This window comes from Lepidochelys olivacea (assembly GCF_965140295.1).
Source record: "Lepidochelys olivacea isolate rLepOli2 genome assembly, chromosome: 3".
Taxonomy (NCBI): domain Eukaryota; kingdom Metazoa; phylum Chordata; order Testudines; family Cheloniidae; genus Lepidochelys; species Lepidochelys olivacea.
In genome coordinates, this window is record NC_140413.1 from 35,945,627 (window position 1) to 35,960,960 (window position 15,334).

Consider the following 15,334-nt stretch of genomic DNA (forward strand, 5'->3'; position numbering starts at 1 on the left):
GGTCCTGGCCACCGGTTCGGCGGGCTCTGCATTTTAATTTAAATGAAGCTTCTTAAACATTTTAAAAACCTTGTTTACTTTACATACAACAATAGTTTAGTTATATATTATAGACTTATAGAAAGAGACCTTCTAAAAACGTTAAAATGTATTACTGGCATGCGAAACCTTAAATTAGAGTGAATAAATGAAGACTCAGCACACCACTTCTGAAAGGCTGCTGACCCCTGCTCTATGGTCCATTGGATAAAGTACAGAACCCTTTCAGTTAATATGTAGGACTACAATGGGATACACCTTTTCAACGGTAGCTTCTGCTATTGTCAATACATAGGCAACGATTGATGTTAATATTCTAAGTAAAATTTACTAATCTCCACCGAGCTTGTAACTGTCGCTCCTTTTGTGTGGCAGCATCCCATATGATTTTCCAAATTTCTACAGGTAAAATTCCATTTGTGCCATCTCTAAGATTTATGACAACATTTTGTACCCCGGCTTGCATGCAGCTTAAGGCCAAAGAAACATTACGCTGTTTAACACCAAGAGCCTTCACAACTAATTGGTCATCTTGTTCATTTATCTTTTCGCATTCTGGCAAAACATATTAACCATTCACCCATTCTCAGATCTGATAAGGATGAGTTTGAAGGTTTCAACAAGCCTTGCATCCTGAATGTTGCAGCTTCCAACTTATTTGTCCATTTTTAATGACCAAACTGGCCCAGTTAGCAATTCTTGTACATGATCATGCTTTACCACAGAGGGTCCTATTTTTGAAACATTACAGGGAAGGGCAGGAATTATTGAGAATTCTTCAATAAGCTCCTCAGGCCCTCATATCTTCCATGGACCCTTTAAGCTCGAAGTCATTAGCGCACCCATGCATCCTTTACACAGACATATAAGGCTATTGGAGGAGTGCTACATTCACCATTACCTGTCTCCCTATTTTACCACAGGCCGCTGGTATTTAGTTGGTTTGCTCAATACATTTGGTGCTCTTTCACACAATTCACTCTTATTTTAGTTACATTTCCCAGTGATTACAGAGGTTTCCTGCAAGGCTGTATCATAAGTGGTATCTGCTGGGGAATATCTTATCTGTAACAGTATAGTTTGTCCTATTTTGGCCCAATGGGGCACATACCAGGACAAAAAAGACTTAAAGAAAAGTGTACTTTGCCACATACAACTGTCCACGCTACATTGTTTACTAATACAAGTAGTCACATTAAGATGATATTCTCTGTTAATGTCAAAGCACATGCTTAGTTCCATTATCTCCTTTAGTTATTTGCACAGTAGAATTTAAAAACATATCCACCCTCTCGTTATTTGCACAGAATTTAAAAACATATCCTCCCTCTGGTTAGTGCCCTGCCACATACAACTAACTATATCACACTGTTTTCTAGTCCAAAAACTTACATTGAGCCCGCATTTGCTCTCAGCGTCTGTATTACAGGTGAAAAATTAGGGCAGTTGCTGAATGAAACACCAATCCAGAATATACATTGAAAATGTAACTGATGATGCATGTCAAGTTGTTCGAGTTAGGAGTGAATGTGTTTGCTTTAAAATATATAGTTGGAGAAATGATCAACTTTTACATAAAATACAGAGAAAAACTGAATTTCAAAAATAAGATTTTTAATCTGGAACCCCAGCCTCCCCAAAATATCCCAAACTGTTGTATTATTTCCTTTAATTTCTTAAACTGAATGTAACAAAACCTAAAACTCAGATGGCCTGATGCCAACTGGTGATCGTTCTCCCAAGAAACCTGAGCTGAAAGATTTAAAATAATCTTCCATTCCTTGTACCTTAGAGCACTTCTTCTCTATGCCTATCTGTCTTTTTCAGACAGCCCCTCCAGCTTGCTTAGCATAGAAGAAATTCCCTCAGTTTTGCCTTGGGGACCAAAGGATACTGTGAGGAGCATCTGACTCAGAAATGATTTGCTCAAGCATTTCATAAACTGAATTTCCAGCAGCACAGGGAGCTGAAAGAGATGCAGCCTCCAGGCATTGGTGAGAGCCTGTGCTTTAGAGAAATCCTGCTGATCACTTTTGATCTTTCCCTTTGTCAGTTTTAGGTACATCAGAAAAATAAAAATAATTTGATACCCATCATGCTATTCTCAGCATATGTAATGAGAACAGGAACAAAAGAGAGAAAATGGGTTTAAAATAATGGAAGAAAACAAGAATCAAAACAATGTGCATTTCCTCTGGCTTTTGCTACAGTCTACCTACTTGGGAAAAAATTTAAGGTTTAAGCATATTTGTGTATGTAGATCCAGACATAAGCATGAGAGCTTCAGGTCCTACACAGACTTACAGTCTCCCTCGAACTCCCCCATGGCCAAAAGGAGATAATACCTCCTGACTTCCCCCTCCAAAAGCAGCTCCAAATTTGTGGCAACCTTCCACTTGATTTTCCCCTCTGGCAGAAGAACAAAAGGAATAGGCCTATCCCCACTGTGGCAATGAGCCTGGAACACCTGATCTTTGTGCTCTGGCAGTGGGAATGGAGAGGCAAGTGTCTCACAGCTTGCTTTCTAGCAGCTTTGTGGCTCTGCAAATTGTAAACTAGCCCTGGGTGAAATGTTTAGACAGTGAGGTTGGAGGAACACCAATGATGCCTTGCTCAAAGCTGGAGCTAAACCCATTTAGAAGCTTACATGTACAGAAATGCTGATGAATCGTGTGTCAATATGATGCCACATAAAGGAATTTTTTGTTTTCAATTTGCTTTTTCAAAACCCTAGGAAATGACACTATCTGTTAAAAGAACAATGAAGTTGCAAAGTCAAGCACTCAAAAGTTCGGAAAGGACAAAATCAAGGTTAATTTGGCTCCCTATGTGTAGGGCCCTACCAAATTTGCGGCCATGAAAAATGCGTCATGGACCATGAAATCTGGTCTGCCCCTGTGAAATCTGTATAGTCTACGGTAAAAGCACACAAAAGACTAGATTTCACAGGGGATACCAGCATTTCTCAAATTAGGGGTCCTGACCAAAAAGGAAATATCGGGGGGATCACAGTATTGCCACCCTTACTTCTGTGTTGCTGCCTTCAGTGCTGGGCGGCCGGAGAGGCAGCTGCTGAATAAGGGTCCAACTCTGCAGGCAGCAGTGCAGAAGTAAAGGTGGCAATACCAACTCAGATCAGTAAGGGATTGTGTCACTGCCTGTTCTATAGCCCTGGGCTTATCTGTACTGTGCAGCCCTGGCTGAAAGCCCTGGCACCAGCAGCACAATAGCCTCACCCTGGCTTCCACCAGCCTTGGTTATTCCTTGCAAGGTGACCCCAACACCTACCCCAAACCACCTTCCCTGTAGTGTCAGCTCTCTCCTGGAACACTCACAGAAGTTAAAATCACTACTTCTTTAAAGAGTCAGAAAACAGCAACCCATTAATTTAACTGGTGTTTGACACTCTTATTTCAATCACAGCACTGTCTTGGCTTATATTAAAAGTAAAACCAAGTTTCTTTAATCAAAAAGTCATAGGTTTAAGTGATACTAAGTATAAGGAATAAAGATAGAAAGAGTTATAACCAAACAAAAGTAACTATATGCTTCTAAGACTAAGACCTGATTTAACCAACTAGACTCTCTTGTTCAAAGTGTTTCTGATCAAGTCTCTTTTCCAGCAGGGTTGACCAGACTCTCAAGCCAGAGCCTCCACAGAGCTCCAATTGATCAGTTCCTTTGTCCCTTCAAGTTAAGGATACCAAAATGGTTTTTTCTCTCTCCTTATATCTTCACAAAGTTCATTGACCCTGCTGCATCTTTCCCCACCTGCTCTCCTGATGGCTTTGTTTACCACGCATGTAAGTGTACCTTCATCATCTCTGCCTGATGACCAGGCTGGTCAGACATGCAAATGTAAGGGGATTGTTGCCCCCTTACTAACATTCAGTTGGAGTAGTTTAGTTGGCTAGTTCCCAGTACTAAAAGGGAAAGGGTCTATAGGAAATCAGGACCCTGAGACTGATAGTCCCCAGGAACAATGGGGAGAGGCCAATGCTTCAGGTCAGCCTGAATGACAGGGTGGGCAGGCTAATCAGGGAGTCAGGAGGCCAGGGAGGTCCCGTCGTCCGTGTGAGCTGAAATTGCCTGGGTCAGACAGAGTGGGGTCGAGCTAAAGAGCTGGGGAGCAGAGCTGTGCCAGATCCAGAGAGAGCAGAGCTGAAGCCCAGCCAGAGGCACAGCCCAGAGAGAGCAGACTTGCCCTGGGAGGAGAGCTGCAGCAACCAGAGCCAGAAGGACCAGAAAAGCAGCCCACGAAGCAGGTCAGTGCTAGGAACAGAGTCACAAAAGCAGCCTGCAGAGCAGACCTGTTCTGGGAGCAGAGCTGTAGCAACCAGAGGCAGAGGGGCCAAAGAAGCAGCCCAGGGAGCTGGCGGCAGAGCAGCAGCAGCAGTGCTGAGACAGAGTGGTGGAGCTGGGGCTGGAGCAGTCCGGAGCTGGGTGCGGTGAGCAGCTGGGGAGAGCAAGGGGGCTCTGGACAGCGGGCCCAGCACAGGGAGACACCTCAGGCAAGAGGCTCTGCAGGCCAGGCTTGGATCGTATCCCCGACAGGACGGGGGCGACACTGGGAAGAAGGGTCCTACCACTTGGAGCCTGAGAGCGTGTGGCCACCACCAGAGCAAGTGTCCAACCCACAGCATCCCTAGAGCACAGCCAGGGCCTGAGGAGGAGGCCTGGGACTTACAAGGAACAGACTGTGAACTGCCCTGACATTCCAGAGACACTGTTTGTGATGTTCCCTGCCACAGGGCGGGTTGATGTGTTTCCTTTAACCTTTCCCATTTTTCCTTATTCTTTTTAAAATTAATTTTTGATTAAATAACTTGCATTTGCTTTAACTTATATATAATGGTCAGTGGGTCAGAGAACTGCCCATTGCAGAGAGAGTACCCCGCAGTGGGGACACCCTAGCCCCTGCCCTAGGTCACCACAGCAGGGTTGGGGGTTGAGCCCCCCAGGAATCCTGGGCCCAGCCTTGTTGGGGTTACGAGGACTGTGCCAGACAGGAGAGTGGAAGGGGAGTCCTCAAGGGCAGGGAGGCCACTGGGTAAAGGAAGTGGGAGCAAGGACTCAGATCCTTTCGCTAGCCCACTTCACCGGGGTAATGCAGAAGCCAGGAAAGTTCCCCACAATAGCGGGACTATTCCCCCGCTTACACAAATACAGATTCCTTTGTCTATGGCTGACTGGGTTTATGCATTGCTTGCCAAACACATTTTAAGGACATAATTCTAGCACATATTTATAACATTGTACATACACCACACAATGATTTTCAGGACAAGTGTTACCAGTTTGTATATGATATCTTACATGACAACTTTTAGATACAGATTATGGCAACAGAGTGTTAGATATACTAAGTATGTGAGGCCTGACAAGAGTTGCTGACCCAGTAGTGAACATCAATGGGCCTCAGTGTCACCCTAAGCCCTGGCCTACACTGCAGAGTTAGGTTAATGCAAGACAGCTTATGTCAACCTAAGTATGTAAGTGTCTACACTAAAATTTAGTTCCTGCTGACGTGACTCATCCACTCCACCAACTTAATAACTACATCTCCATGAGAGGTGTAGAGTCACTGTCAATGTAGTTAGGTCAACGCAGCGTCAGTGTAGACACTGTTGCTTACACTGACTGTTGCTGGCTTTCAGAAGCTGTCCCACAATGCCTTACACTGACAGTTCAATCAGAGCAAGCGTGCCTGGTGAGGACACACACCATCAACATAAGGTGCAAAGTTTAGACACGCACAAGTGATTTAATTACTCTGGCAGCTATACACTTACATAAATTAGATCAACTTAATTTTGTAGTGGACATGGCCTAAATTCTCTGAAAAATCAGATCATATGTGCTTCAAATTTGGTGCCAAAAATTAGTGGACACTTTTGCTCTTAATCTCTTGTCACTGACAGGAGTAAGGGGGCCAAGACTGGTGACAGCTGGGGCCTGGAATGGAGCTAGGCAGCTGGGTGCGAGCCCTGGCCGGGAGCCAGGGCCTTGGCTGGGGGTGGAGTGGGGCTGGATGACATTCCCTCCCCACCCCCCATGGGGGCTGACCTGGGGCCCTGCCGTGCCCCCGAACATTCCTCCGCACCGCCCGGGGGGGGAGGGGGCACGACCCACATTTTGGGACAGTGGTGGGCAACCTGTGGCCTGTCAGGGTAATCCGCTGGTGGGCCGCCAGACAGTTTGTTTACATTTGCACAGCTGCCTGCAGCCCCCAGTGGCCGCAGTTCGCCATTCCAGGCCAATGGGAGCTGTGGGAAGCAGCACCCTGAAGTCCGTGCTGCATACTGCAGCTCCCATTGGCCGGGAATGGCAAACAGGCCCTGCCTGTGGATGAGGAATAGCTCAGTGGTTTGAGCATTGGCCTGCTAAACCCAGGGTTTTGAGTTCAATCCTTGAGGGGGCCATTTAGGGAGCTGGGGCAAAAATTGAGGATCGGTCCTGTTTTGAGCAGAGGGTTGGACTAGATGACCTCCTGAGGTCCCTTCCAACCCTGATAGTCTGTGATTCTAAAGACTGTCTCGTGGCCTGCCAGCGGATTACCCTGATGGGCTGCATGCAGCCCATGGCAGGTTGCCCACCACTGGTTTGGGACCACTGATCTAGATATAAATCTTATCTATAAATTATGTGTTATAACACCATTTTCTTACTTAAACTGCAGAAACGGGACCAATGCAGCAACTTTAGCTGGACACAGAAACGTTTAACATTAGTATTGTGACAATAATGCAAATCTTTAGACCCACGTAAAAAAAAACCCCATCAGATTACATTATTTTTCTGGCAATTGGCAAATCCATTAAAAAAAAAAAAAAAAGGCCAGCCAGGCTGGTCCAATACCAGCCAGACGGTCCCCCTCGGCATGGGTAAACTAACTCCGGGGGTACTGGAATATTGTAATGTTACTGCCCAAGCGTTTCAGTGCAGCTGCTGGATTTCCTCTTCCAAGGCAACCCGTGTCTTACCTAGGAGGCTAAGCCTTAGTACTTGTTCCTATGACCGATGCAGCCTGTTTCTGCCCAGTCCCACAGAGCGTGTGGCGCGCGAGCTCCCGGCCGGGTGGGGGTGGAAGCCGCGGCCCCTTTGCTGCCCGGCCGCTTTGGCAGCGGGCGCCCTGCGGATCACGCGCCCCGCCCGTGGGCTGCAGCCAGCCCGGCTGCGCGGCGGGAGGGCCCGATTGGCTGGCTTAGAGCCGGGCCGGCGCGCCGCGGACCAGCCGCGGGGCAGGATGGTGGAAGCGTGGTACATGGACGAGTCCGGAGAGGACCAGAGGGCCCCGCACCGGCAGGAGCCGCACCGGCCCGTCAGCCTGGAGCAGCTGCGCCGGCTCGGAGTCTTCCACTGGAAAGTAGGCGGCGAGACTGGCTGCAGCGCGGGAGGGGGAGCGGGCGGCGCCTGTAGCCCGGCCACTCAGCCGGGGCCCCCGGGAGCCCCTGGCCCGCAGCCTCCCGCCCGCCCGGCTCCCGCCGGGACTCGCCGCAGCGGCTCGCGCAGTGCGGGCCCCTGGGCCCGGACATCTCTGGCCTTTGCCTCCGCCCACAGACTTGTTTGCAGCGTGTGAGCGCCAGCGTGGCTCGTCGCACGCTGCAGCCCGGCGCTGGCCACGGCCCGATCCCCGTTCCCAAAGCCCGCTGCGGCGGCCGGGGGTTGAGGATCGCCGCTGGCCTTTGATCGGGGAAGGGGGGTACTGCTTTACTGTTACCAGCCCAGGGTGGGTCCTCTCCTCTGCCCGACTCACTTACCATTTGCCTTTTAAATGAACTCTCCGCACTTTAGCCCCTGCCCTTGCTGAGAGTCTGTGCCGCAGCACTAGCAACCGCAGCAGTTTGACGGATGCTCCTGCTTATTCCTGAAATACCCTTCACTTCCTTAACGCGTAGTGGCACATCCACATGGCCTGGCTTTGCCTGTTAATATTGGAGATAATGGAGACCCATCTTCACGGTCCAGTGGGTCAGAGCCTGTGCCAAAGGGAATCCAAATGTATCAGGTAGCCTAAAAGGCTTGTCTGGGCCCAGACATGGTTCTTGATAGAGGTGCTAATAAGGAATTGAATCTCAGTGCAGGGAGGGCCAAAGGAGTGTCAGTGTCCTGCCCTTGTAATTTAAAAATCATGATTTGTTTTTTTTAAATAGAAGTGAAAACCTAAGTTCCCTGCTGGAATTGGAAGCATGCGTGCCTGCTTAAATGTAAAGGTGGTATCATATGCTTTCCATCCTCGTGTGAGGTTTAATGTACACAAGACAAAAACTGCATAAATGGCTTAGCCTCTTAAGCTCCCACTTTTCAAAACTGATTTAGCTTAAGTCTGAGGCCTTGTCTAAACTCAAGAATTGTACTGCTTTACCTAACCCAGTACATTTGGGCAGCTAACCATGATCTCTCCTTCCCACAGGCTAATTCAAGGGGTTCCTAAAGTGAAGTACATGTACATTGGTGGTGGTCTATAATGCAGGGGTCGGCAACCTATAGCACGCGTGCCAAAGGTAGCACGCGAGCCGATTTTTAATGGTACGCTGCTGCCTGACGGGTCCCAGCCGCTGGCCCTGCTCAGCCCGCTGTAGAACCCTAGCCCGCACCCCCAGGACCCTAGCCCACACCCCCAGCCCCTGCCCTGACCCCTGCACCCCCTCACCCCCCCCAGCCCTTACCCTTGCACCCCCTTCACACACTTCTAGCCCTCTGCCCTGACTCCTGTACCCTCACCCCCCCAATCCTCTGTCCTGACCCCTGCACCCCCTCACACACACCCAGCCCTCTACCCTGACCTCTGCACCCTCCAACGACCCCAGCCCTGACTCCAGCACCCCCCACACATACCCAGTCCCCCCACATCCCATGCCCTGCCTCTTGCACCCCCACATTCCCACCCCCACCCTGAGCATCAAACAGGAGCTCCTGCACCCCCCCCACACATTCCCACCTGCACCCCTCGCACCAAATGGGAGCTGCCCTGGTAAGCACTCCACACCCAAACCTCCTGCCCCAACCCTGAGCCCCCTCCCTCATTCTAGCTCCTTGCCAGACCCTGCACCCCAACCCCCAGCCTGCTCCTTCACCCCCAGCCCTGTGCTCAGTGCGCTCCTACCCTCAGTTCAGTGCAGACAGAGAGGAAGAGAATGGGCTAGAACCAGGGAGAAGATAGGTACCCACTGTATGTGAGCAGGGCTGGGATCCCAGACCGGCAGCGGGCTGAGCGGGGTCAGCAGCCGGGACCGTGGCTGGCAGGAGCCGGTGGACGGAACCCCAGACCGGCAGCGGGCTGAGCCGCTCAGCCCACTGCCGGTCTGGGGTCCTGGCCGCTGGCCCCGCTCAGCCTGCTGCCGGCCTAGGTGAACAGAACCCCAGGCTGGCAGGGGCTGAGTGGGCCGGCGGTGTAAGATTAGCATTTTAATTTAATTTTAAACGAAGCTTCTTAAACATTTTGAAAACCTTGTTTACTTTACATACTTTACTTTACTTTAGTTTAAGACTTATAGAGAGAGACCTTCTAAAAAACATTAAAATGTATTACTGGCATGCGAAACCTTAAATTAAAGTGAATAAATGAAGACTCAGCACACCACTTCTGAAAGGTTGCTGACCCCTGCTATAATGGGTGAGTCAGACAGAAGAACTACATAATTGAGCAATTCTGGCACCTAGGCTACAAGCCAGACAGTCTTGTACTGTAAAATCTATCCCTTATGGATACACAAGATAGAATTCAATAATTCCTGTCTCCCAGTCACATGCTGGGTTCACTAGAGCAAGTAGCCTTTATAAGAGACTCTTATAAGCCTGATATGAGAAACTCTTTTAGGGCTGTGATATGTACCTGTGGTGAGATTTATAAAGGTTTTTATAGCATGGTATTTATTGCATAAAGTGTAGGCTTATCAGTAACAAGTCACTGAGCATATTGTTAATTCCTACCAAAAAAAAAAATTAGAGCTGAAAATGTGGAGCCTCACACAGCCTCTTTCATTTGGCTTATTAAAATGTTTCCCACATCTGGGAAGGTGGAACAATAATAGATACTGAGCAAAGAAAGTCTGTAACCAGAGCAGTTTAATGAAGTTTTAAAATAATCGATGAAGACACCCGCCCTCCCTCCCCACATTGTTGTTGCCACCAACTTTCAACCGAATGTTATTTATTTATTTATTTTGCTGTCATGCTGCTGCTTCCCCTACCAAGGCTAATTTGTTTTGGAAGCATGCCTTGCCAGGGTTGGCAGGCTGCCTGGTGGGAAAATGGTAGTGAAGTAACTACGAACAACGAGAATGTTCCTCCTGGTAACTCCAAACTTCAGCAACTGTGCAGGGACAATGGCAATCCTGCTGATTAGTCATGAGGGACTCCCAGTTGTTTTCTTTGTGAGGGACAGACACGATTCACTCCAACACTGGGATTCTGGCTCTGGAACAAGAAGAAGAAGCAGACTCTGTGGGAGCAGCGTCTGAAGGCAGATTGAGCTCGCTTCCCCAGTACGTCCCGCTGAGACACCCACACTGACTCTGAAAAGCTAGCTTTTCTATAATCCCTTTTTTCCCTTTAGACTACACAATAACAAATAAATAACCTTGCTGGACTTGTTAGTAACTAGTATGTAACTTGAAATGTTATTTATACATTAACTGGCTGCACTTCTTGGTTTTGGAAGCGGTCGTTTGGGTATCCTGGCTATCTCTCATGGATGTTTGTTTGTTTTTAATTCCTCCTCCAAAAAATCACACAGTTGGATGCTGACAACTATGAGACTGACCCAGACCTAGCAAGGATTCGGAAAGAGAAAAACTATTCTTGGATGGATATAATAACGATACATAAAGATAAGCTGCCAAATTATCAAGACAAGGTAAAGCAGCCCTGGTTTGGATCTGGGAAGGGAGTAAGTTCTGAAGTCTGCAACGAGAGTGTGCACCAGCTTTTGAAGTGCACGCTCAGAACCTGCTCTTTGAACAATGGATTTTCCCCCATTTTTAAAAATCACATTGTTTAGTTTTTAGCTTTTCAAATGACTGCTTGGATTCCATTTTTAAAATGAGAGAGAGTTTTGTGTTTTCTGTAATTGCTTTCCCTTTAGTAGCTTACATATGATGCCTTTTAGAATGGTTCCCATTAATAAGAGTGGCTCTCACTTGTCATGTTGAAACTGCACATATGCAAATGTAGCCCTGCAAACATTATTAGATTGTCATCCAAACTAAGTCAGACCATTGCCAGCTTGGGGCTTTGGCACAATCTTTCCCCAGTGAACTTCAGAGCAGCAAGCCCTGTGCTTGGTCACTGCTGCCCTAGGACATGGTGGTAATTTTAATCAACAATAACAAATCCCTCAGTACTGTCATAAATAATTTCACAGTGTTCTCAGAAAAAGGAGGCCACTCTTGGCTTGGTTGTCAAGGTGATTGATTTTAGTGCTAAGAATATTTTAACATACTCACCATTGGAGGGAATTGGAACTTCTGCCAAATTCATTTTGATGGGAATTTGTGACCTCCCATACATATGATTTGAAATAACTTGTGAGCATGCCCACTTGACAGTTTTCAAAGTTGAAACACGCCTACAGCTACATACACTTTGGGGATTGTCAGCCTGCAAAATGTATTAGTTGGTAATTAGTTCTTTTGTCTCCAGTACATTTTTGTAAAGTCTGAAATGTGCTAAACACTTGAGGGTTATGAGGGATTTGTGCAGTTCCCCAGCTGAGAAATGTTTTAATTTGGGGAACTAATGTCCTGGTTGCTTCAGAACAGATCAGCAGGAACAATGTCAAGTTCTCAGTTATGCATTTTATAATGAAACTCCTTCCTCACCAGTTAAACATAAAGATGTGCCACTCCAACTGAATGGGAATGGTATGGTAACTCAGGAGTTCGGTGCGGATGGTGAGGTTTCTCCATATCCATCTTAAATGGAGTTGTTCCTCAAGGGTTCATCACTTCCTTCCCTACCCATGGCATTGCAGTAGTTTCCTTTCTCTCTCTCTTCTTCCCCACCCCACAAGTCCTCATGGGACTCCTTCAGAGCCTGGCATTATTGCTCCTAAATTGCCTGAAAGACAAAGTATCCTTCCTCTCCCAAAGATCTGAGAGAACATTATCGCAGCTGGTTAAGGAGCAAGGCCTTGAATTTGGGACTGTGGCCCAGGGTCTGTCTCTTGTTGACGGTACAAATCATTATGCAGCGGGAAACCTGGTTGGCAATAATTACTTATATTGTTCTCATGTAGATGATTAGCTACAGTAGGCAGTGATGTTGCATTTGACTTATTCCAGTGTAAAGTGACAGGGGACTTCAGCTCTGTCATATTTGTGCATCCCAGATAATTGTATAACTATGGATGAATATTATCCTACCAAGCATAGACCTGACTTTATGTGCTGTTAACATAGTCTAGTAATGCATTGGTCAGAGTTTTATATCTTTCTGGACTCCTTTGTAAAGAGTCTCCCAGATGTTGGGAGACTATAAGATGCCACAGGCCTCTTTGCCGCTTTTACAGATCCAGACTAACACGGCTACCTCTCTGATACTTATCTCCATATGCCCTTGTATTTAGATTTATTTCTTTGTTCAACAAACTTAAAAAGAAATGTAATATCCTCTCCTTCCTACCCTAGATAAAAATATTTTATGAAGAACATTTGCATTTGGATGATGAAATTCGCTACATCCTTGAAGGAAGTGGCTACTTTGATGTTCGAGACAAAGATGACAAGTGGATCCGGATTTTCATGGAAAAGGGAGACATGATAACTCTTCCTGCTGGCATATATCACCGATTTACACTGGATGAAAATGTTTGTATATGGCTTTATCTATTACACTCCTAGGTATATGTGTTGACAGACAAGTGTACAAAGGCATATTGCATATTGGTGACTAAATATGCTATTTCAGATCTGCAGTTCATTAAACCAGGAATGTGAGGAATACAAAATGATTTATAGAATCTGAGCTTTCACCTCATAGTTGCCAGTTCACATGCAGCTCATCAGTAGTGACTTCAAGTCGCTGCCATCTTAGACATGTTCTGTATCTTGTGTGAAATAAGCATATAGTCTGAGTCCAGAGATTCTACAGCAGGGGTGGGCAAACTTTTTGGCCCGAGGGCCACATCAGGGTTGCAAAACTGTATGGAGGGCCGGGTAGGGAAGGCTGTGTCTCCCCAAACAGCCTGACCCCTATCTGACCCCTCCTGCTTCCCACCTCCTGACTGCCCCCCTCAGAACCCCTGACCCATCCAACGCCCCCTGCTCCTTGTCCCCTAACTGCCCCCCCCCAGGACCCACGCCCCTAAGGCCCCCGCCCCGGAACCTCTCCCCATCCAACCTCCCCGCTCCCTGTCCTCTGACTGCCCCGACCCCTGTCCACATCCCCGCCCCCTGACGGGTCCCCCAGGACTCTCACACCTATCCAACCGCCTCTTGCTCCCCGTCCCTGACTGCCCCCTGGAACCCTCTGCCCCATTAACACCGCCACTCCCCATCCCCTTACCATGCCGCTCAGAGTGGCAGGACTGGCTTATTGGAAAGCCTGGGAGGTGCACGGGCGCAAGCCGTGCTGCCCGCGTGGTGGCGTAGCTGCAGGGGAGGGGGGCAGTCAGGGAGGGGCTGGGGGGTAGCCTCCCCAGCCAGGAGCTCAAGGGCCGGGCAGGACGGTATCCAGCCCGTGGGCTATAGATTGCCCACCTCTGTTCTACAGCTATCCATCGCACAAACCACCACCAGAGTTGACTGAGGCATGGAGACTGATTCATCCAGGCTGAAGGCAGAGCCGCATAGGGAAGTTTGAATTGCCTCTGTTCTGTACCTCTTCTGTGGATAAATTGAGCATACTTGTCTTGGCATCTTTCATGAGTACTAAACTCGCCTGTAGAGAGGGAGTGTAGTCTAGTGGCTAGAGCCACAGCTGGCAGTCAGAAATCCTAGATGAATTCCCGGCTCTGCCATTGACTTGCTCTCTGACCTGCTGAGAGGGGTTATATGTGTAATATAGCCCAAAGGCCTTATCTGTCTGTGGGAATAGCCTTGAATCAGCAATCAGTGTAGCTGCACCGGTGCTGACTCCCACGTGTGGCCAAGGATGTGCTCACTTGGTGCAAACCCCAGCGTTGCACGTCTACATTCAGGGGTCTGTGCTGGTGCAGCTACACCAAGGCCGATGTCCCAATACAGGCAAAGCCTGAGGGACTTGCTCAAGGTCATGGAATTTCCCCATCTGTGAAATGGGATAATACTTTATCTGCCTTACAGGGGGGTTGAGGATCCTCTGAAGTTTTTAAAACCGTATATAAGCGCAAAGTACCGTTACTACTACAATGGCCAGGTTGCTGGGAACACCGAAGCAAAATAGTGATGGAACTCCCAGGTTGGTGTGACGCTCCTAAAGCGCCTTGAGAAGGTGGAAAGTACCATAAACCTCAACAGGAGTTGTTAACTCTACTATTCAGACGCCTCCAAAAGGAGCTGTTATGCCATTTGCCATGTCCTTTTCCTTCTGCAGAACTACGTGAAGGCAATGAGGCTGTTTGTTGGAGAGCCAGTCTGGACAGCATACAACCGGCCAGCTGATCACTTTCCTGCTCGAGGACAGTACGTGAAGTTTTTGGCACAGTAATACTCTCTGAAGTCTAATGTGCGGAATGTCCTCAAGCCTGAGCAGAATGTAAATTGGGACTCTTGTACTTCAATACCACTCACTGCGGGATGTGTTCCGTTTCCCCTGTCCAAACGTGCTTCTCTAGCTCTAATTTTGGGAGGGTGAATGGGGAGTATGGCAAACGCTGAATGTTCATTCTAGTCTGAAATGATGCTATCAAACTACTTAAGGTGATTGTATTTAATTAAAAAACTGCTGCATTCTCTCAAAGAATCTGCACAAGATGAATTCACATAATCAGAACCTTCATATGCAGCTTACCTAGCTCTGCCCTAGTACAATGTCTGTGACTTTGTTATAATGAATTGCAGTGATTTACTTTTGCAGCATTTTAATAAAATGATTTTCTACCTTTAAAGGTCTGTTAGCTATTTTCATGTCCTGACACTAAGAACCCATTGGACAATAGTGTTTCTGTGACTGTGCTAACTGGGTTCCGGTCCCAGCTCTGTCACTGACTTGCTTTTTGACATTGGACAAATCATTAACTCTGCTTTAATTTCACCATTTGTAAAATGGAGATAAGTAGAGTTATCCACCTTAGTCCAGTGTTTTGAGATCTTCAGACACTGTGTAATTACTGGTTCTGTGGATGAAGGGAAAGCAGTGGATGTATTGTTTCTTG

The 15,334-nt window shown here is 47.5% G+C and overlaps 1 protein-coding gene across 1 annotated transcript; it reads left to right on the forward strand.

Annotated features, from left to right (window-relative positions):
• Window positions 1-7,084: 7,084 nt before the first annotated feature.
• ADI1 (acireductone dioxygenase 1) lies at window positions 7,085-15,067 on the forward strand. The gene is made up of 4 exons (XM_084623332.1): window positions 7,085-7,405; window positions 10,778-10,897; window positions 12,669-12,848; window positions 14,554-15,067. Exons 1-4 carry the CDS (start codon window positions 7,286-7,288, stop codon window positions 14,665-14,667), a joined length of 534 nt encoding a protein of 177 aa, XP_084479458.1. The 5' UTR covers window positions 7,085-7,285; the 3' UTR covers window positions 14,668-15,067.
• The last annotated feature ends 267 nt before the right edge of the window (window positions 15,068-15,334 follow it).

Coding starts and splice junctions, on each gene's coding strand:
- ADI1 (XM_084623332.1), top strand. CDS start 7,286: ATGGTGGAAGCGTGGTACATGGACGAGTCCGGAGAGGACCAGAGGGCC. Junction 7,406..10,777: donor TCGGAGTCTTCCACTGGAAA/GTAGGCGGCGAG, acceptor AAAATCACACAG/TTGGATGCTGACAACTATGA. Junction 10,898..12,668: donor TGCCAAATTATCAAGACAAG/GTAAAGCAGCCC, acceptor TTCCTACCCTAG/ATAAAAATATTTTATGAAGA.